Here is a 13,808-nt window from a genome sequence, read left to right as displayed (position 1 = left end):
CCCACCACTGATGTTAAACTGACCGGCCTGTAGTTACTAGGATTATCCTTACACTGTTTTTTGAATAAGGGTGTCATATTTGGCACTTTCTAATCCGCTGGCACCTTCCCCACATCTAGGGAAGATTATGGCAAACCCTTCCACTATCGCCACCCCCACTTCCCTTAGCAACCTGGGATGCAAGCTATCCAGACCAGGCGACTTATCCAAGCATATCCAGCCTTTCATAGAAACATAGAAAATAGGTGCAGGAGTAGGCCATTCGGACCTTCGAGCCTGTACCGTCATTCAATGAGTTCATGGCTGAACATGCAACTTCAGTACCCCATTCCTGCTTTCTCGCTATACCCCTTGATCCCCCTAGTAGCAAGGACTACATCTAACTACTTTTTGAATATATTTAGTGAATTGGCCTCAACAACTTTCTGTGGTAGAGAATTCCACAGGTTCACCACTCTCTGGGCGAAGAAGCTTCTCCTCATCTTGTTCCTAAATGGTTTACTCCTTAGCCTTAGACTGTGACCCCTGGTTCTGGACTTCCCCAACATTGGGAACACAAGGGGTATGGCAAGAAAGCAGGAATGGGGTACTGAAGTTGCATGTTCAGCCATGAACTCATTGAATGGTGGTGCAGGCTCGAAGGGCCGAATGGCCTACTCCTGCACCTATTTTCTATGATCTATGATCTATGATCTAACCTGTCTAAACCCATCAGAATTTTAAACGTTTCTATGAGATCCCCTCTCATTCTTCTGAACTCCAATGAATACAAGCCCAGTTGATCCAGTCTTTCTTGATATATCAGTCCCGCCATCGGGAATCAGTCTGGTGAACCTTCGCTGCACTCCCTCAATAGCAAGAATGTCCTTCCTCAGGTTAGGAGACCAAACTGTACACAATACTCCAGGTGTGGCCTCACCAAGGCCCTGTACAACTGTAGTAACACCTCCCTGCCCCTGTACTCAAATGCCCTCGCTATGAAGGCCAACGTGCCATTTGCTTTCTTCACCACCTGCTGTACCTGCATGCCAACCTTCAATGACTGATGTACCATGACACCCAGGTCTCGTTGCACCTCCCCTTTTCCTAATCTGTCACCATTCAGATAATAGTCTGTCTCTCTGTTTTTTACCACCAAAGTGGATAACCTCACATTTATCCACATTATACTTCATCTGCCATGCATTTGCCCACTCACCTAACCTATCCAAGTCACTCTGCAGCCTCATAGCATCCTCCTCGCAGCTCACACTGCCACCCAACTTAGTGTCATCCGCAAATTTGGAGATACTACATTTAATCCCCTCGTCTAAATCATTAATAAATAGCTGGGGTCCCAGCACAGAACCTTGCGGTACCCCACTAGTCACTGCCTGCCATTCTGAAAAGTACCCATTTACTCTTTGCTTCCTGTCTGCCAACCAGTTCTCAATCCACGTCCGCACACTTTCCAGTACATCCTGCCTATCAATTTTCACCCCATCCATTACCTCTACCATCTCTGCTTCTACTGATATTTTGTCAGTATCCTCTTCCTTAGTAAACACCGATACAAAGTACTCATTAAGTATTTTAGCCTTGCCCTGCGCCTCTAAGCGTATATTCCTGGGATAGCAAGACTATCCTGTGAGATCGAATAGGCCTGTATTCATTAGAGTTTAGAAGAATGAGAGAGGGTCGCATTGAAACGTATAAAATTCTGCCGGGGTTGGACAGACTGCTTGCGGGGAGGATGTTTCCCTTGGCTGGGAAGTCTAGAACAAGGGGTCACAGTCTCAGGATTTAGGACCGAGATGAGGAGAAATTTTTTCACTCAGAGGGTAGTGATCCTGTGGAATTCTCTGCCACAGAAGGCTGTGGAGGCCAAGTCACTGAATATATTTAAGAAGGAGATAGATAGATTTCTAGGCACAAAAGGCATCAAGGGACATGGGGAAAAAGCGGGAATATGGTGTTGAGATAGAGGATCAGCCATGATCATCTTGAATGGTGGAATAGGCTCGAAGGGCCAAATGGCCTACAGCTGCTCCTATTTTCTATATCACCTACTTTGTCCCTATTAGGCTCCACCCCACCTCTTACTACCCGCTTACTATTTACATGCCGGTAGAAGATTTTTGGATTCCCTTTTATGTTGACTGCCATTCTGTTCTCATACTCTCTCTTTGCCAGTCTTATTTTCCTCCTTACTTCCCCTCTCAACTTACTGTATTTGGCTTGGTTCTCACTTGAAGAATTCATCTTTTTTGTTTCATCACATCTCTGGTTCTATTTTACCCTGGCTAGATCCCCTCTCATTCCATTGAAGTTAGCACTCTTCCTAGTTAGAAGTTCCACTTTAGATTGTTCATTGTTCTTCTCCATTACTAATCTAAACTATATTATATGATGATCACTCTTAGCCAAGTGTTTTCCCACAGGCACTTGGTCCATCTCATTCCCCAGCAATGCCTTTTTCCTAGTTGGATCGAGAACAGACTGGTCAAGGAAGTTCTCCTGAACACATTTCAGAAATTCCTTCCTCCTTTCCCTTTACTCTTAACATTATCCCAATCGATATTAGGGTAATTCATCCATCATAGGCAGTCCCTTGGAATCGAGGAGGACTTGCTCCCACTCCTAAAGTGAGTCCTTTGGTGGCTGAACAATCCAATGCGAGAGCCACAGACTCTGTCACAGGTGGGAAAGACATTCGTCGGGGGAAGCGGGGGGGAGTGGGACTGATATGCCGCACGCTCCTTTCGCTGCCTGCGCCTGACCTCTTCACGCTTGTGGCGTTGAGATTTGAAGAGCTCAACGCCCTCCCCGATGCACTTTCTCCACCTAGGGCAGTCTTTGGCCAGGGACTCCCAAGTGTCAGTGGTGATGTCGCACTTTACCAGGGAGGCTTTGAGGGTGTCCTTGTAACGTTTCCGCTGCCCACCTTTGGCTCGTTTGCCGTGAAGGAGCTCTGCATAGAGCAATTGCTTAGGGAGCCTCGTGTCTGGCATGCGAACTATGTGACCTGCCCAGCGAAGCTGATCGAGTGTAGTCAGTGCTTCAATGCTGGGGATGTTAGCCTGGGCGAGGACACTGATGTAGGTGCGCCTGTCCTCCCAGGGGATTTGTAGGATCTTGCGGAGGCATCATTGGTGATATTTCTCCAGCAACTTGAGGTGTCTGCTGTACATGGTCCATGTCTCTGAGCCATACAGGAGGGCAGGTATAACTACAGCCCTGTAGACCATGAGTTTGGTGGTAGATTTGAGAGCCTGGTCTTCGAACACTCTTTTCCTCAGGCGGCCGAAGGCTGCACTGGCGCACAGGAGGTGGTGTTGAATCTTCGCATCAATGTCTGCCTTTGTTGATAAAAGGCTCCCGAGGTATGGGAAATGGTCCACGTTGTCAAGGGCTGCGCCGTGAATCTTGATGACTGGGGGGCAGTGCTGTGCGGCGAGGACAGGCTGATGGAGGACCTTTGTCTTACGGATGTTAAGCGTAAGGCCCATGCTCTCGGTGAACATGTCGACTATATCCTGGAGTTCAGCCTCAGAATGTGCGCAGGCGCAGGAGTCGTCCGCGTACTGCAGCTCAACGACAGAGGCTGGGGTGATCTTGGACCTGGCCTGGAGGCGGCGTAGGTTAAACAGCTTCCCACTGGTTCTGTAGTTTAGTTCCACTCCGGTGGGGAGCTTGTTGATTGAGGTGGAGCATGGCAGCGAGGAAGTTTGAGAAGAAAGTTGGAGCCATGACGCATTCCTGTTTGACCCCGGTCCGGACGTGGATTGAGTCTGTAATATAACCGCTGGTAAGGATTACGGCCTGCATGTCATCGTGGAGCAGGCGAAGGATGTTGACAAACTTCTGGGGGCATCCAAAATGGAGGAGGATGCTCCATAAGCCCTCACGGTTGACAGTGTCAACGTCCTTTTGTAAGATCGAAAAAGGCCACGTATAAGGGCTGGCGTTTTTCCCTGCATTTTTCCTGCAGCTGTCGCGCTATAAAAATCATGTCTGTTGTGCCCCGTAGGGGCCGAAATCTGCACTGTGATTCCGGGAGGAGCTCCTCGGCCATAGGGAGAAGACGGTTGAGGAGAACTCTAGTGACAATCTTCCCAGTGCCTGATAGCAGGGAGATTCCCCTGTAGTTGCCGCAGTCGGACTTGTCCCCCTTTTTAAACATGGTCACGATCACTGCATCTGAGATCTCCTGGCATGCTCTCCTCCCTCCAAATGAGAGAGATGAGGTCATGTATCCGCGCCAACAGCACCTCTCCGCCATACTTTAGCGCCTCAGCGGGAATTCCATCCGCTCCCGTAGGCTTGTTATTCTTGAGCTGTTTTATGACTTTGTCTACCTCGTGCAGCATTGAGGTTTCACTGAGGTGGTGGCGGGTCGCATGCTGCGGGATGGAGTTGAGAACTCTCGAGTCAAAGGCAGAGTCTCGATTGAGGAGATCTTCAAAGTGCTCCTTCCAGCGGGCCCTGACAGCCTCGGCGTCCTTGATGAGTGTTGCCCCGTTCTTGGCCAGGAGTGGGGTGGGGCCTTGGGAGCTTGGACCATAGGTGGCCTTGACTGCAATGAAGAATCCTCACCTATCATGGCTATCGGCCAGTTGTTGTATCTCCTGTGCTTTCTCCATCCACCATCTGTTTTTTAGGTCCCGAGTTTTTTGTTGGACCTCAGCCATGAGCCATCTGTAACGTTGCTTTGCAGCTCCCGAGTTGGGTTGTTGCTTGAGGCTCAGAAATGCTCTGCGCTTACGATCTATTAGTTCTTGGATCTCCTGATCATTTTCATCAAACCAGTCCTGATGTTTTCTGGTTGAGTAACCAAGTATCTCTTCACAGGCAATGGTTATGGAAACCTGGAGAGCAGACCAAGTGCTGTGGGCATTCAGCATCTCAGGGTCATCAAGGCACGCCAGATTAGCTGGCTATGCAGGGCTCTCTTATCTGGGTCTTTAAGTGCCCCGGCATTAACTTTTTTGCGGCACTGCTTCTGCTGCCCCTCTGCTTTGGGGCTATGTTTATATTGATGATGGATCGGATTAGGCGATGGTCCCTCCAGCAGTCGTCAGCTCCTGTCATGGCGCGGGTGATGCGCACATCCTTGCGATCCCTGGCTCGGATAATGACATAGTCGAGCAGGTGCCAGTGTTTGGAGAGAGGGTGTTGCCACGATGCCTTGTATTTGTCCCTCTGGCGGAACAGGGTGTTAGTGATGAGGAGTTTGTGTTCTAGACATATTGTCAGGAGTAGGGTACCGCTGGAGCTGGCTTTCCCTACCCCCTCTCTGCCAGTCAGAGGGCTATATCTTTGCCGACCCTGGCATTAAAGTCAGCTAGGAGGATCAATTTGTCGCCCGTGGGGATGCGGGATAGGGATGTCTCGAGGTTGGAATAAAAACCCTCTTTAGCCTCATCCGTTGATTCGAGTGTTGGGGCGTACGCACTGATGACTGTGGCGCATTGGTTCCGGGATAGGGTAAGGCGAAGAGTCATGAGGCATTCGTTAACCCCGCAGGGGGAGTCTTTGAGGCGGTCGACCAGTTCATTTTTAATGGCGAAGCTGACTTCATGAAGGCGGCATTCTTCCTCTGGTTTTCCTTTCCAGAAAAAGATGTAACCTCCACCATGTTCCTTGAGTTGTCTTCCCCTGCCCGCCGTTTCTCGCTTAGGGCGGCGATGTCAATGTCAAAACGTCTAAGTTCCCGGGCAACTATGGCGGTGCAGCGTTCCGGCCTGTTGCTGTTGGAATTGTCCATGAGGAACCTGATGTTTCAGGTCCCGAACTTCATATTAGCGAAGTGGAAGATGCCTGTGCGTGAATTATTTTAAAGTGGGGTGGCCGTTGCACACCGGCAACCACACGGGCTTAGCTGAGCAAGGTCTTGGTCCAGTGGAAAGGGGGTCCAAGACGACTGGAGACCAGGCACTGCCTACAACGAGATGTTGGCCGCAAGCTCGGCGCCAAGTAGCACCATTGATGGTAGATGGCCCAAGGCTTGGTTGGGGGCAGGCATTGGGAAGGTCAGCTGCCCGCTGGGGTCCCGAGGGATGTTTTGGGAAGTTTCTTCCAAGGTTAAAAATTTCCTCAGATGTTTCCAAGTTGTTTTAAAAGTTTAAGAGTTTAAAAGTATTTCCAGGTTATTCCAGAAGGGACTCCGGGGCTGGCATCGAACTGGCTGAAGGGACTCCGGGGCTCGTGCAGAACCGGCCGAAGGAACTCAATTCTTAAACTTTTAATGAACTTTTAAACTTCTTAAACAATTCGGGAAAACTTTTAAATTTTTACTCAACTTGGAGATCTTTTTCTCTATCATTTTTAATCAACTCTTAATCTATTTATTTAACCTTCAAGCAACCTGTGTAACTTTAAAACATTTTTTTTTCTTAATTGGGTAATTAAAGTCCCGTAATATCACCACTCTATAGTTCTTGCACATCTCTCTGATTTCCCTGCAGATTTGCTCCTCTATCTCTCTCTATTTGGAGGCCTATAGAATACCCCTAATAGTGTGATCATATCCGTTTTTCTTTTCAACTCTAATCAAATGGATTCTATCCTTACCCCCTCAAAGACATGCTCTCTTTCCAACATTACAATGTCTTCCTTAATCAGAACTGCCACACCACCTCCCCTTTTCCATCCCTATCTTTTCTGAACACCCTGTATCCGTGAATATTAAGTGCCCAGTCCTCACCATTTTTAAGCCACGTTTCCATTATTGCCACTACATCATCTTCCCACGTGGCTAATTGTGCTTGCAGCTCACCAACCTTATTCACCACACTTTGTGCGTTTACATACATGCATTCTAAACCTGACTTTGTATTCCTTATAGTCCTTTTTAGCCTGCTCCTATCTAATATGTTACTACTGCTTTCTCTAGTAATATCCAACACTCTCACTCCTTTATGCACCTTATTCCTCTTTTCTACTTCTATATGCTGGTGCCCACCCCCAACCAATTTAGTTTAAACCTTCCCCAACCACACTAGTGAATCTCCCCGCGAGGACATTGGTTCCATTCCTGTTGAGGCGCAACCTGTCCCTTTTGAATAGGTGCCTCCTGCCCCAAAACTGGTCCCAATGCGTCAAGAATCTGAAGCCCTCCCTCCTGCACCAGGCCTCTAGCCACGCATTGATCCTCCCTATCTTCCTATTTCTAATCTTGCTGACTCATGGCACTGGGCGTAATCCAAAGATTACTACCTTCAAGGTCCTACTTTTTAACTTCCTCCCTAGCTCATGAAAATCTGAATGTAGGACCTCAATACCTGTCCTCTCTGTCGTTGGTACCACAACTTCTGTCTCACTCCTTTTCCCCTGTAGAATATTCTGCACCCTCTCCATGATGTCCTTTACCCTGGCACCAGGGAGGCAATACACCGTGCGGGACTCACGATGACGGTTACAGAAATGCCTGTTTGTCCCCCTAACTGTGGAATTTCCTCTAACGACTGCATTTCTACGCTTTGCTGTTCCAACACCCCCCCACCCACGTGTAGTCCATTGCCCATTGGTGTCGTCACTTCCAACAGTCTCCAATGCTGAGTACTGGTTTGAAAGTGACACACACCCCGAAGACTCCTGCACTTCCTGCCTCTTTCTACTCTTCCGGATGGCCACCCATTTACTATCCTGAACTCTTTCTGCCTATGGGGTGGCCACCTCCTGGAACGTACAGTCCAGGAAACTCTCAGCCTCCCTGATGCCCCGCAGTGACTCGAGCTGCCCCTCAAGCTCTGAAACCCTGAGCTCGAGCTCAAGCAACCGGAAACACTTTCTACACACGTGCTCCTCCAAGACACATGAAGTGTCCTGAAGTTCCCACATAGTGCAGGAATTGCAAGCAGTAGGTCTCAGCTGCCCACTCATGATCTAAAACATCTCTATTCCTCTTTTAGAATCTAATTTGTATCTTGTTTAAACTATTAATTTTACTTAATGCCTCTGACCTCAGCTCTCAGGTCTCGCTGTCGCACGCTCCCTCTCTTGGACTGCTCCTTGTTTTTAAAAGTACCAGAACAGCACTACTCCCCTCAATGAACCAAATTCCTTCACTCACCAGATTCTGAGTTTAGGACTCTGTAGAAGTAGTACTCTGTCGAACTGGACTCCGTGCTACTTACTCCGTGCATTAGCAAAAGCCCCCTGTACTTATACTAGCAGAAATTCCAGTTGTTTTGGAAGTACCATGAATAAGTATATAAATCTTCATATAGATCTTCTTTCGCGTTGGTCACAGGTAAACCGGAATTTGGAGTATGATTGCAATGATAGCCTTGAACTTCGTTAGTCCTTTAAGCCCACTGCTCAGGTACCCCTTGGGAAACCATGGATGTTTTCATCACAGAGGGAGGACTTGAGCCCATCATATCTGTGCCGGCTCTTTGCAAGAACAATCCAAATAGCTCTCTAATAGCTCTGCTTCAAAAGTTGGTTTGCTGTTTTCTCAATAGACGCAAATGTCTTTGTCTCAGCCACTCAGTGTGGCGCATTTCATGCTCTAACAAATGCCCACATAAGAAAACTTCTCGTAACCTCTATCATGCTCTTCAATTGATTACCCCTCATCACTGACTTGCCAACCAGAGGAAACAGTCTTTCACTATTCATCCCATCAACACCATTCATAATTTTAAAATAAAGCTGTACTAATTTCATCTTAACCGTCTCTCCTGCTGTGAAAGTATTCCGTGTCACAACTCTCTTCTCATAACTATAGTTTCTCATACTGATGAATTTACATTGTATGCTGTCTATGGTTTTAGTGTCCTTTCTATGATTGGGCAAACAAAACTTGAGAGAATACAACTATCAAAGATTGGAGTAGGCTGGGGCTTTTTTGCCCTGCAAAATAGAAGACCAAGAGGAGACCTGATAGTGGTATTTAAAATTATGAAGGATTTTGAGAGAATGTATGTGGAAAAGAAAAAAGAAAGACTTGCATTTATATAGCACCTTTCACAATCTCAGGATGCCCCAAAGAGATTTAAAACTAATGAAGTACTTTTGAAGTCTAATCAAGGTTATTAATGTAGGAAACGTGGCAGCCAATTTTCAAATAGCAACGTCCCACAAACAGCAATGAGATAAAGACCAGATAATCTGATTTTTAGTGATGTTAGTTGAGGCATAAATATTGGTCAGGACACTGGGGAGAACTCCCCTGCCTTTGTTCAAATGGTGTTCTGGGATCTTTTACATCCACCCGAGGGCAAATGGGGCCTTGGTTTAGCGTCTTGTTGGAAAGACTGCTCCTCTGACAGAGCAGCACTCCCTCAGTACTGCTCTGAAGTGTCAGCCAAGAGAATGTGCTTAAATCTTTGGAGTGGGATGAATCCACAAGCTTCTGACTGAGGTGGAGTGCAGCCACTGAACCAAGGCTGGCACCCAAGACAGGGTGGTGAGAATGTGGAACTTGCTGCCACATGGAGTGGTTGAAGCAGATAACATTGATGTATTTAATGGGAGGCTTGATAAGGGAATGGAGGAATATGGGGGCAGGCAGAAAGAAGTAATTAGAATGGGAGGAGACTTTTGTGTAACATAAACACCAGCATCGATCATTTGGGCTGAATTCTCTGCTGTAAACTCTATGTAATTTCAGCTGTTAACTTTCCATCCCCAAAAGATTTTTGCACTAGCTCTTTGGTGTTTTTTAAGGTTGTGCTCGTCCAAGTTGTCATTGTCACAGGTATTCAATGCTGAATTTTCAGCTTTCGGGATTCCTGCAAGTTTAATGTTTCACCTTCCTACCTTGATGGATGGTCACTCGCTTCCCTTCTGCCTAACTTATTCTGACTATGTGGTGACCATCTCATGGAATGTGCATTCCAGGAACCCTTGAACCTTCATTGTGTCAGTGTTGTCAACTGCTCCTGAAGCTCAGAAACCTTGAGCTTGAGTGCAAACAGCCGAGGAAATTTTCTGCACGTGTGGTCATCCAGGACAGCAGAAACATCCAGCAACTCCTGCAACTTGCAGGCACCACATAACACAAGTTTCAACTGTTTCCTTCCCACCTCCTCAACCAAACTTTTTTCTCAACAGTTTATTAGAATCATACACACCAACTCAAATATCATACTTCAACCACTCAAACATAAGTTTAGAAAAACTATACCTCAAGACTGAACTCCCATTGAGGCTAAATTCCAGACTCAAATGCCCTTTCACAATCCACTAATCTCTCACTAGTAAACTCAAATTTATACTGTGATAACTTGCACAATTGCCCAATTACCACAGGGAAAAAAACAATAGATCAGAATAGCTCGCACCAGCCCACAGGTAAGGTACTAAATAAACAAGTTTAAACAGTCCTTAGTATTGAGCAGTAGAAATTAAGTTAATTAAAGTCAAAATATAATAAAATAATAAGATGTCAGTACATATGTTTCCTGTCACTCCTGCTGGGACTAACCTCCTCCTCAACTGGTCATGATAATTGCTTAGGTCAATCAGTTGATCTTTGAAGGAGCATTGCAGATTTCCATGCAATACTAAATTTCCAGTTTGAGGGCATTTTTTAATGCCTTGAATTGTGATATCTACAGTAAAATAATACGTTCTTAAAATATTTACATAAATTTGTATATTACCTTCGTATTTTGTGAAAAGTAACATTTTTCAGATGATTGAACAGCAAAAGTGAGGATGTCTAACGGTAGACAATGTATCAGTGACGCTATGATTTTTTGCAAAAGTAGAAAGTTGCAATAAGAAAAACTTGCATAGTCAACATAAAGACACAATTTCAGGACTATACCTTTAAAAATTGGATCAGGTGTTTTGTATATATATATCCCTCCATCCCTGTAACTCACTATAAAATAACTTGGTGATACTGTACTATATCTATCATGATCTTTATTGTGGACAATACTAACAGAACAGAAAAACCACAACAAAATGGTTCTTTTTACCACAAAAAAACCATTAGATCAGAATAGCTCATCACACCAGCCGACAAGTAAGGTACCAAATAAACAAGTTGTTGTGCAGGAGGGAAAAATAATTATCCTGATCATTAATAGCTGACATCCTTCAGCGAATTCTAAACTGTAACCCATTCTGGGGACTATCATTTCAATCCCTCCTCTGGGCTACTATCTGAGCTGTATTCTGTAGTCTTGAAGTATGAATATTATACGGAAATTATTTAATTTTCTAATCTGGAATGTTCAAGCTAAAGGGCCTTAATTTTTATACTTTGTAATTGTTTTGTTTCATTGTTTAACGCTAGACGGTTAACATGTTACTGGAAAGTAGACACTGTAATGGCCTGTTATAGTTGTCATTATAGAGTACCTAAGAATGTGAATGTTACCAAAAAAAAGTGAGAATCTACATAAGATGTATTTTCACAAAATTATTGTCTAGCTTGGAAAATTACATATTTGTTAATAGCTTGTATCTGGATTGTTTTACAGGATCCAAAACGCCATTTGGAAGAGCATGTGGATGTAGTGATGACTTCAAATATTGTGCAGTGCCTAGCAGCCATGTTGGATACAGTTGTATTTAAATAGTGAACTGTAGTACTATAAAGTATTAATGTGTTCTGTTATATTTTCTTTTTTGAATTGTGTAGTTTATATTTGATGACGTAATGCTGAGGCTGCTAAAGACTTATTAAAAGCATAGACATTCTACACCATTACAGCCTGGGCTCTGAGCAATGGTGCAGTACCTGTCATTGTTGTTGCTTTTGAATCAGTTGTTAAGAACAGATGGATTCAGATCTATTTCAGTCTTAATTTTCCTTTGTTTTAAAGTTTAAACCAGTGTCCAATTTTGATTTTGGTATTAATGTAATTTTCCTTTGGTAGATTTCAAAACTATTAATAAAATAAAAAGTTAGATCTGTCTTTGTATTTGCATGGTAACTCTTCAATGTCGTGAAAATCAGATTTGTGCTATCCAAACGGAATCCGTCATTTATGAAGACTTCAAAATGATGTGCTGCAGGGTTATTAAAGCGCAAAACCTCAACTAGACACACAAGCAGTTATACATTTCTCTGATCCTTCCTTGTTTATTAAGAGCTGTTCAGCGCTGTAGAGGTAGCACATGTCTAACACCTCTAGGGTCGTAGCTGTGAATATGGCAGATGCTAAGGTCAAACTAGAATCTCGTCTGTGAAGAATGACATTTCTCAACCAACTGCTTGGCACAGAGAACATTAAGGTACATTAACCCACTAATTCATGAATAAGAGGCGCACAAGATTTTTTTTTGAAAATGTTATCTGTTATGATTAACCTTGATACAATCTAGCCATAACTTCCAGTGATTGGCAGTTTTGAACTACTATACTTCAAAGTCATTACAGATAATATTTTAAAATTGATTACCACTTATTTGTAACAGGTTGGTGGATTTATATTTTCAGGAAAAAAATCTAGAGAAACACTCTTTTAAATTTGTCTTTGAGTTACAAGTCTCACACACTTGGATGGGTTGCATTCCTGTATGATCTAAATACTTAACTATTCCGATATAAACCTTACTATTTCGTCCTGGAACAAGGAACAAATATAGCGATCTGTAATTGAAATTCAACTCCAAAAAGGATGTAGACAACGATTTATAATATAGTGCGCTAGATATCGCCACATTTGCCATAATGTCAAAGGATTTTTTTTACTGGAGTACAAGCCACAAGTCGGAGTTAAAATGACACAACTTCAGTGAGGATGCAATTTTGCGTATTGCATAATGATCCCATTCGTGACAGTTCCGGGTGACTCGCTGGTGCTTTCAACATTGAAAATCTATATGGCTCTTGTTTCTGAAACTACTAACAAGAAAATTGACTTTTGACTCCACTGTTTGAAGAATTGTTTTCAAAAATCTTGTAATAACATCCTAAGATAGAGCCTGCAATTTTTGGATGAGGACGTCGTCGGGTTTGCCACTTTAAAGTTTTTCAGTTATCAAAAAAAAGAGTATTCAGTATTCAACTCGCCTGCTGGTGGAATTTTTTTTACTGATAGGGAGCTCAGCAGCAATCGTGTTCTGAACATAGGATGGAAACCTCAATAATACAAATCTTCATGGAGTATTATAGTGTTGAAAAATCAATCGACCATATGTAGTCTAGATTTATGGTGAAATTTCTGATCTTAAACAAAAGGCTGTACACCTTCGGTAAACAAAATCTTCCAATCGTTTGTATTGCGTCTATATAGTTATTCGTAATGATTGTATATGCTTTGATATAAAACAAAAGCCCTAAAGACATGGTGTAATATGCGAGGGAGATAATTGTGTAATACAAAAATTTAACTTGAACCATGAGCCAAGAGACACATGGCAGCAAATCCTACTTGTAGAAATTCTCATTCACTTAAACCCATTTGTTCTTCCCTTACTCGTATGTGTGCTAATCACTCGAGTTTAAGTTGCAATGTATGCATTTGTATAATGTAAACATTTTAAAAGTTCAAAGCAAAACAATTGACAAGAAATCACGTTGAATTATTCCTAGGTGTTTGGTGATTTACTCGAGTACGGTATACTTCACTTATTTTTAAATGGTGAGGGAGAACCAGTGAAGTTTGTGACAACGTGTGGTGGGTCCCTGGGATATAGTGGGCCTGAACAAAGTTACTTTTAAACTCACTCCTGACATGAATTTAATACCACAGGAATTATGACGGCGATCCAAATTTCAAATACGGAACTTCGAGTAGTATAGATACAGGATCACCAGCACGGCCCTACGGTTGTGTAGATATACTCAGTTTCTGAATAAAACCCCTAAATACCTAATTCCATTTTGTGTGTCGACCATTGATTTCTTCATTTAGTCA

At 43.8% G+C, this 13,808-nt stretch overlaps 1 protein-coding gene across 2 annotated transcripts in view; it reads left to right on the top strand.

The window, feature by feature from the left end:
• The window catches only part of psmd14 (proteasome 26S subunit, non-ATPase 14), a 144,310-nt gene extending 132,451 nt beyond the window's left edge, over positions 1-11,859 (top strand). For both annotated transcript variants that reach the window (XM_070875540.1, XM_070875541.1), the window contains one exon: positions 11,424-11,859. In XM_070875540.1, the coding sequence (XP_070731641.1) occupies positions 11,424-11,522 (99 nt within the window). In that variant the 3' untranslated portion in view covers positions 11,523-11,859. The remainder of the gene's footprint in view (positions 1-11,423) is intronic.
• The last annotated feature ends 1,949 nt before the right edge of the window (positions 11,860-13,808 follow it).

Source organism: Pristiophorus japonicus, chromosome 3, assembly GCF_044704955.1.
Source record: "Pristiophorus japonicus isolate sPriJap1 chromosome 3, sPriJap1.hap1, whole genome shotgun sequence".
NCBI classification, from domain to species: Eukaryota; Metazoa; Chordata; class Chondrichthyes; family Pristiophoridae; genus Pristiophorus; species Pristiophorus japonicus.
Note: the sequence above shows the minus strand (reverse complement) of the source record. Positions and strands in the feature narration are given on the sequence as shown.